The 8,829-nt window shown below is 35.9% G+C and overlaps 2 protein-coding genes across 3 annotated transcripts in view; one reads left to right on the top strand and one right to left on the bottom strand.

The window, feature by feature from the left end:
* Positions 1–529: 529 nt before the first annotated feature.
* On the bottom strand, positions 530–7,563 carry LOC306849520 (protein DGCR6-like). Of its 2 annotated transcripts, XM_079384613.1 has the most exons (6): positions 7,417–7,561; positions 6,367–6,479; positions 3,911–4,071; positions 2,525–2,625; positions 1,180–1,320; positions 530–1,100 (listed from the first exon to the last, which is right to left on the bottom strand). In XM_079384613.1, exons 2-6 carry the CDS (start codon positions 6,465–6,467, stop codon positions 1,020–1,022), a joined length of 585 nt encoding a protein of 194 aa, XP_079240739.1. In that variant the 5' UTR covers positions 6,468–6,479; positions 7,417–7,561; the 3' UTR covers positions 530–1,019. The 2 variants fall into 2 exon arrangements, with proteins under 2 accessions (XP_079240739.1, XP_079240738.1); XM_079384612.1 differs by having other exon boundaries at positions 530–1,320; positions 7,417–7,563.
* Positions 7,564–8,665: 1,102 nt separating this feature from the next.
* The window catches only part of LOC306849137 (rasGAP-activating-like protein 1), a gene marked incomplete at both ends in the record, with an annotated part of 42,500 nt that continues 42,336 nt past the window's right edge, over positions 8,666–8,829 (top strand). The window contains one exon of the mRNA XM_079383979.1: positions 8,666–8,730. Within this exon, the coding sequence (XP_079240105.1) occupies positions 8,666–8,730 (65 nt within the window). The remainder of the gene's footprint in view (positions 8,731–8,829) is intronic.

Raw genomic sequence — 8,829 nt, 5'->3', positions numbered from 1 at the left:
AGGTTTAGGGGGCAAGCACTTTTTCACACAGGGCCATGTGGGTTTGGATTTTGTTTTCCCTTCACAATAAAAAACCTAATTCAAAAACTGCATGTTGTGTTTACTTGTGTTATCTTTGATTAATATTTAAATTTGTTTGATGATCTGAAACATTAAAGTGTGACAAACATGCAAAAAAAATTGAAAATCAGGAAGGGGGCAACACTTTTTCACACCACTATATATATATATATATTTAAATTATATAAATATTTAAAACTTATGTTAATTATTTTACTAACAACATGATTATATAATAAGAAAATCTTATTACATATTGTAAATACTGTATATACAAATTAATACTTTTATAAACATGTATACAAATTAAATACTATATATACCTGTACAGTATTTAATTTGTATATAAATATTAAAAATACTAAATTTAATTTACATTAAATTGTGCGCACACGCACATATAGTACAATATAAATTGAATTTTGAAAACATTGCTAAAGACTACACAAACAAACACCATATATTTATAGCAAAAGTTATTATTCTATATTCATTTTACTAAATCTATGGGGTTAAAAATCCCCAAAATATTTACATGCTCTCTGAACATTGAGTGAAGCAAACCTGACACTCAGACTGTCGGTTTTTGTGATTTAATGATGCAAATCATGTTCAAAGAAATGAACGAGTCGATAAATGCAGACTGTCCTTTTTAGTAATTATTCAAGAATAAACAAATATGGTTCCTTCACATGTAACAAATCATAACGGCGTATGAATGCGTGCAAACAAGCTCAGTTGCAAATTTTACATATATTTACAAAACAATATTTAATGTCAAAAGAAAAGCGGTGGGCATGTCTTCAGTGTCGTCCATCGTCATGTTATAGACATTTCCAGCCCATCATCATCAACTAAAAGAGATTCTTATAAATACTTCTAAAAGTCCAACGTCCTGCTGCAGTCAAAACAGGTCATCCACACTTATTTCATGTTGAAACTGAGAAGCTTGACTATCTTCAGGGCAGAGATCCAGATACAGTCTCTTTCTGCTGCAGCTTCAGGATCAGCTCCAGCAAATTCATCTGCATCATCACCTCCTGTGACGGACAGAGCGAACAGCGTTTGAAAGAATGAAAGCAGACAACGACGCTGAGTGTGAGAAAGAGCGAGAGTGACCTGAGGGTTGGTGGTGATGTAGAAACCCGGCACGCCTGCTTTCTCCAGCGTGTTCTGCTGATCCAGAACCTTCTGATCCATCTCAGCCACCACCTTCTCATCCATCATCCTCTGCTCTTCTTTCACCCGCTGATCAAGAGCCTGAAACAGTGATGGAGAGACAAAAAAAAAAACACACACTAGAGTGGCCATATTTTCCCAGACATGTCCTACAAAATGTGACCCTGGAGCACAAAAGCAGTCATAAGTAGCACAGGTATATTTGTAGCAATAGCCAATGGCTCAAAATTATCCACTTTTCTTTTATGCCACAAATCATTAGGATATTAAGTAAAGATCATGTTCCATGAAGATATTTTGTAAATTTCTTACTGTAAATATATCAAAACTTATTTTTGATGAGTAATATGCATTGCTAAGGACTTCATTTGAACAACTTTAAAGGTGATTTTATCAATATTTAGATTTTTTTGCTCCCTCAGATTCCAGATTTTCAAATAGTTGTATCTCAGACAAATATTGTCCTATCCTAACAAACCATACATCAATGAAAAGATTATTCAGTATACATCTCAACTTAAAAAAATTGACCCAAATGACTGTCTTTGTGCTCCAGGGTCACATATGTCTGGGTTTTGGCTTTGTTTTTCTAATTGCATTATATGTGTATTTTGCATTGCTTTGACCGTTCTCTGTAGATCCCACCTTCTCTGACATGCCATGATTTTGGTAGATTGTGTACATTTCTGAACATTTCACTGCATTTTAGATGTGGATATGTTGCCTTGGCACTGAGTAACTGAAAATGTTACAATAAAATACAAATTAAAATGTATAAAATAAAAAAATATTTAAATAATAATAATAATAAAAAAATTACAACAGTAAAATTACAATACTAATATTTTAGTTTTTTCTTTGCTTTCAAAAAGTAAACAACAGAGCTTTTATTTTGGTGGAAAACCACAGGGAAACTTCTCTTTTGTTAACAAAAGGTGTATAAGCCTTTCTCATTACAAACTTGAGAAGATGTTTGGCTCATGTAGCATTTTCAAATGCATGCTATACAGTAAGTGACTCAAACTCACAGCATTTGCAGATTTGATAATCACTCTGAACCTTATTGCGTTTTCAGGCATTGTCAGAATGAATAAAAAAAATAACAGACTGTTTCACACACTTTCACGCTCATTTTTACTCGCATTTGGCATGTGGTGAGTGTTCATTTTAGGCCCAGTCTGCACACTATTGGTCAAACTACTTTTTAGTCATCACCTTCAACAAGAATGAAAACAACAGGAAAGCAAAGCCCAAGCACAGACGTGTGTCTGGGGAAACATCATACCTCAGCTTCTGCTCTCTGGTTGGTTTTCAGAACGGCCAGATTGTGAGACTTGCACGTCTGCAGAGCCTGTTTGTGTTTCCGAACCAAATCCTGTTTGAGACCTGAAACACACACACACACACGCACACACACACACAGTCAACATCTTACAGTGTACAGCATGGTCTGAAACCCTCACACACACACACACACACACACACACACAGTCAACATCTTACAGTGTACAGCATGGTCTGAAACCCTCTCACACACACACACACACACACACACACAAACACACACACAGTCAACATCTTACAGTGTACAGCATGGTCTGAAACCCTCACACACACACACACACACACACACACACACACACACAGTCAACATCTTACAGTGTACAGCATGGTCTGAAACCCTCACACACACACACACACACACACAGTCAACATCTTACAGTGTACAGCATGGTCTGAAACCCTCTCACACACACACACACACAAACACACACACACACAGTCAACATCTTACAGTGTACAGCATGGTCTGAAACCCTCACACACACACACACACACACACACAGTCAACATCTTACAGTGTACAGCATGGTCTGAAACCCTCACACACACACACACACACACACAGTCAACATCTTACAGTGTTCAGCATGGTCTGAAACCCTCACACACACACACACACACACACACACACACACAGTCAACATCTTACAGTGTTCAGCATGGTCTGAAACCCTCACACACACACACACACACACACACAGTCAACATCTTACAGTGTTCAGCATGGTCTGAAACCCTCACACACACACACACACACACACACAGTCAACATCTTACAGTGTACAGCATGGTCTGAAACCCTCACACACACACACACACACACAGTCAACATCTTACAGTGTTCAGCATGGTCTGAAACCCTCACACACACACACACACACACACAGTCAACATCTTACAGTGTTCAGCATGGTCTGAAACCCTCACACACACACACACACACACACACACACACACACACAGTCAACATCTTACAGTGTTCAGCATGGTCTGAAACCCTCACACACACACACACACAGTCAACATCTTACAGTGTACAGCATGGTCTGAAACCCTCACACACACACACACACACACACACACAGTCAACATCTTACAGTGTACAGCATGGTCTGAAACCCTCACACACACACACACACACACACACACAGTCAACATCTTACAGTGTTCAGCATGGTCTGAAACCCTCACACACACACACACACACACACACACAGTCAACATCTTACAGTGTTCAGCATGGTCTGAAACCCTCACACACACACACACACACACACACAGTCAACATCTTACAGTGTTCAGCATGGTCTGAAACCCTCTCACACACCTCTGTGCTCGCAGTGCAGTTTCTGTCTCTGGTTGTAGAGGTTTTTCTCCGTCAGGTGTTGAATGTCCAGCAGCCCTTGAACTATATCATACACCGTCCCGTCGATGAGCGCTTGAGCCAGATCACTGAGCGTGGTGTAGGACAGACGCTGCTGAAACGAGCTGAAACAATCCTTCATCACTCACAAAACCCATCCAATTACATTTAGACATTTAGCGGATGCTTTTATCCAAAACGACTTACAAATGAGGGCAACAAAAGCAATCAAAACCAACAAAACATGACATGTAAGTGCTGTGACAAGTCTCGGTTAGCTTAACGCAGTACACGCAGCAAGGTTTATTTATTATCATTATTTATTGTTTTTTTTTTTAGATAGAATAGAAAAAGAATAGAAAATACTTGTGTTACAGGCTCTATATTTAAATAGAAAGAAAACAAGTTTTTTAAAGAGTGCAAGTGTCAAAGGATCAAGTGTTTTTTATGTATACATAAATAAAAAGAAAACGAGTAGAAAGAATAGAAACAGAATAGAGATTGCTAGAATTAGAATTAATTACAGAGCGAGATGAACGTAGATTTGGAAGGGAACTACCAAATCTGTTAATGAACTAGCTGGAAAATAGAAAGCAAAAATGAAACAGAAGTCTTCTACAGACTGTTTGACATCGTTTTGAACATCAGCATGCTGCAATATTTGCAGTAATGCATTTTTATATTATATACATTTTTGAATTGTTCTCCCTTTCACTGTACACGGTTTCTGCAGGGTTTTTTTTTTTAGGTAATTGTAAGAATTTTTATTTTAACAACAATTAGAGAAAAATGTAGGGAATATATTGAATGGAACACAATACATCAATACGGTCTCTAAATGCATTGTGGTCTCTTGTATTAGCGACACTTCAGAGTTTGAAAATACAACTGAGTTCAAAAGGATATTTGTTCTTGTTTTAATCACAAACTCACTCAATTTAGTTCAATTTGCATCTCAAGTAAATACATCTTGATTTAAGGATGTTTAGATACTTATATCGGAAAACAAAAAATGAGGATGTGTTTATTTTTTTGCAATGCATGTAATATTTAATGCCACGACGACTTCATGAATTTAAGACTGTCTGCTCTGATTTGAGACCTTTTCATTTGTGGAAATAAGACCCGCAAAAAACCCTGCAGTAACTTCTAAATTTGCAATTTCTATTTTTTGAGCGTGCTTCAATAACATTTCTCTGGCAGTAATCACTGCTTCATGATGTATTCTGTGATGTGATGTATTCTGTGATGTGATGTGTGATGTATTCTGTGATGTGATGTGATGTATTCTGTGATGTGATGTGATGTATTCTGTGATGTGATGTGATGTGATGTGATGTGATGTATTCTGTGATGTGATGTATTCGGTGATGTGATGTGATGTATTCTGTGATGTGATGTGATGTATTCTGTGATGTGATGTGATGTATTCTGTGATGTGATGTGATGTGATGTGATGTGATGTGATGTATTCTGTGATGTGATGTATTCGGTGATGTGATGTGATGTATTCTGTGATGTGATGTGATGTATTCTGTGATGTGATGTATTCTGTGATGTGATGTATTCTGTGATGTATTCTGTGATGTGATGTATTCAGTGATGTGATGTATTCAATGATGTGATGTATTCTGTGATGTGATGTGATGTATTCTGTGATGTGATATATTCTGTGATGTGATGTATTCTGTGATGTGATGTGATGTATTCTGTGATGTGATGTATTCTGTGATGTGATGTATTCTGTGATGTGATGTATTCTGTGATGTATTCTGTGATGTATTCTGTGATGTGATGTATTCTGTGATGTGATGTATTCTGTGATGTGATGTATTCTGTGATGTGATGTGTGATGTGATGTATTCGGTGATGTGATGTGATGTATTCTGTGATGTGATGTGTGATGTGATGTATGATGTGATGTATTATGTGATGTGATGTGATGTATTCTGTGATGTGATGTATTCTGTGATGTGATGTATTCTGTGATGTGATGTATTCTGTGATGTGATGTGTGATGTGATGTATTCTGTGATGTGATGTATTCTGTGATGTATTCTGTGATGTGATGTGATGTATTCTGTGATGTGATGTATTCTGTGATGTGATGTGATGTGTGATGTATTCGGTGATGTGATGTGATGTATTCTGTGATGTGATGTATTCTGTGATGTGATGTGTGATGTGATGTATTCGGTGATGTGATGTATTCTGTGATGTGATGTGATGTATTCTGTGATGTGATGTATTCTGTGATGTGATGTGTGATGTGATGTATTCGGTGATGTGATGTGATGTATTCTGTGATGTGATGTGTGATGTGATGTATGATGTGATGTATTCTGTGATGTGATGTATTCTGTGATGTGATGTGTGATGTGATGTATGATGTGATGTGATGTATTCTGTGATGTGAGCACCTGGGCAGGTCCTTGACGAGCGTCTGCAGCTCTGAAAGCAGGTAATAGTGTCTCTCCTGTTGTCTGGCAGCATCAGACTGATCGTCGAGGTACGTGTCCATCCCACATTCAGCCTGCACATCATGGAGAAAACAGCTCACAATAAAACGAATAAAATGGATGATGTTTTAAAAAGAGTTTTTTTTATTGAAATGTTTGTTTGTTTATTTTCTTATTATCACCATTCCAGCATCTATGGCTATATAGTTATACACACAAGTCAGGGGGGACAATTCTGTTGATTGAAATAAAGCTGAAATTAAATAAAATGCAAATATTAGATGAAAAATTAATACTTAAAAAACCTAGAAATTAGAAATGTTGCTTTGGAAACTAACTAAAATAAAATAAGTGTTTTTTTAACTAATACTGAAATAAATATAAATTAAAACTAAATTGAAATAAAATAATACAAATGGCAATATTAATATGACCAATTTTGCCACAACAAAAATACAAAAAAATAAAATATAGAAATCAGACCTGATTTAAAATATTAATAAATTCTATAATATCATTTAAATAATGCTAAAATAACACTGGTCAAGCTCACCTGCGCCAGGTAACTGTAAACACTCTACATTTACGATAATAACTTATCACATTTATTAATTATTATTATTATGGTTATTATAACTAAACAAAACATTAGTCAAAAATAATTTAAAATAGTCAAAAAAATATTAATATGATTATAAAAGATGTGGTGTGGAATGTAGACTTTTTTAATAAAGAAAAAAAAAAGATTAATATCTAAGTAAATATAATCCCAACATGTAAGTTACAAATAAATAAATAAGCTGCTGTAAACTAGTAGAGACTGATATCAAGTCATAAGCAATAATGAGGAGGATAGTACACAGATGTACAAACACATGTACTGACTGCCAGAGGAAATACTTAATCGATATTAATTCTTTATTGATCTTTAGTGTCTTTTCAGCTTTTAATAAGATGATAAATCTTTGGTGGCGCATTAAAAACAGGGATTCAACTGAACCAAACACTCACCTGCTTTATATTTCCGCTTCCGGAGAGGAAAAGACTTTCGTTTGATGTTTATAATGTATAATTACAAATATCATAGACTCAAGTTACTATTGTTTTGAACAGTCCGTGCGAGTTTGCGCATGCGCATCAGCGGCGTCCTGAGGTCCTTCAGCACGCTAGGCTGCCCTTTCATATGCCTGGACGTTTTCTTGTAGTTTAATTCATAAGTTTCACATTCATAAGTGTAAATTTACAAATAAGAAACTCAATTTATGGTTTTGTTGACTGGGATATGTGCATATACAGTTAGATAGATAGATATTGTAATTACCTCCCCTGGCAAATGTTTTATTTTTTTGTCATTTATTTTTCTGTCTTATTCATTTGTATTTTCCTTCTCCTCTTTTTGATGTTATTTCTTGATACAACATTGTAAGTTATTGTTTTTGCATAAAATATTCATAGAGATAATAGATTATTGTGTGTATGTTTTAAGTAATATTAATCATCTGTATTTTAGTTCAACTTTTTTCAACTTTGTATTTTAGTTTATCATTGTTTTATAGAATTAATAATTTTATTTCTCTTTCGCAAAACAACTCCTCATTGTTTTTATGTTAATGTTGTCTTTAAATCTATTTAATAGTTCAGATTAATTCAGAGATAAAATTCTTTGTTGTAATCCTTGTCTATTACCTACAATAATAATAAAATATATAATTACTATTGCACTCTATTGTGTACATAAACAAATTACTTTTACATGAATATATTTGTTCCCCTTTCAGATGGTAAGGTGTATAATAAAAGCACTGCGCGTCTGTCACCAGCAGGTGTCGCTGTTCCCTCAGATTCTCATCAGCATCACTGAAGTCTCATCAGCAGCAGCATCACCTGAGAACAGACGCATTTACATCATATAATGAGTACAGGACACATAGCCTAATTAACGCCACCGATGCATACAGTAACTGATCAGATGGATCGATGGACACAGGATCAATGGACCTGGATCTGCGCGCGGATGAAACTCCAGAGTGGATCTGATCCAATCATCACCTGAACATCATGATATAGTTATAGCTTTTTTCTTTATGCTATTATAGCTTCAGGATCTTGGAGGCGACGTTGTCGTTTCATGAATGTCAGAATTGCTGTTTTCTTCTCAGTGTCTTCAGTCCTCCTCCAGACCTGAGCTTCAGTTTTCTGATCATGATGTTTCTCGGAGCAGCTCCAGATCTTGAACATCTTCAGTGACATGAGGCTGATCATGGCCAGAAACACTTCTCTCTACTTTCGCATCGTCGAGGGACGAAATCTGCCTGCAAAAGACGTGTAAGTTGACGCTAAACAACACGATATTATGTTCCCAGCAACACAAAATATGTCCTGAGAGCGTTTTTCTTGAACGTTATTTCTGACTGTTCTCCGAAC

Source organism: Barbus barbus (assembly GCF_936440315.1).
Source record: "Barbus barbus genome assembly, chromosome: 29".
NCBI lineage: Eukaryota > Metazoa > Chordata > Actinopteri > Cypriniformes > Cyprinidae > Barbus > Barbus barbus.
The sequence above is the reverse complement of the archived record's forward strand: the minus strand, read 5'-3'. Positions and strand labels throughout refer to the sequence as shown.

Bases quoted from the DNA above. Each gene is read 5' to 3' on its own strand.
- LOC306849520 (XM_079384612.1), bottom strand. From the start codon at position 6,467: ATGGACACGTACCTCGACGATCAGTCTGATGCTGCCAGACAACAGGAG. The intron at 2,626-3,910 runs GTGTGTGAGAGG...TGTGTGTTTCAG, and splicing joins ACTGCACTGCGAGCACAGAG to GTCTCAAACAGGATTTGGTT. The intron at 1,321-2,524 runs GTATGATGTTTC...TCACTGTTTCAG, and splicing joins ACCAGAGAGCAGAAGCTGAG to GCTCTTGATCAGCGGGTGAA.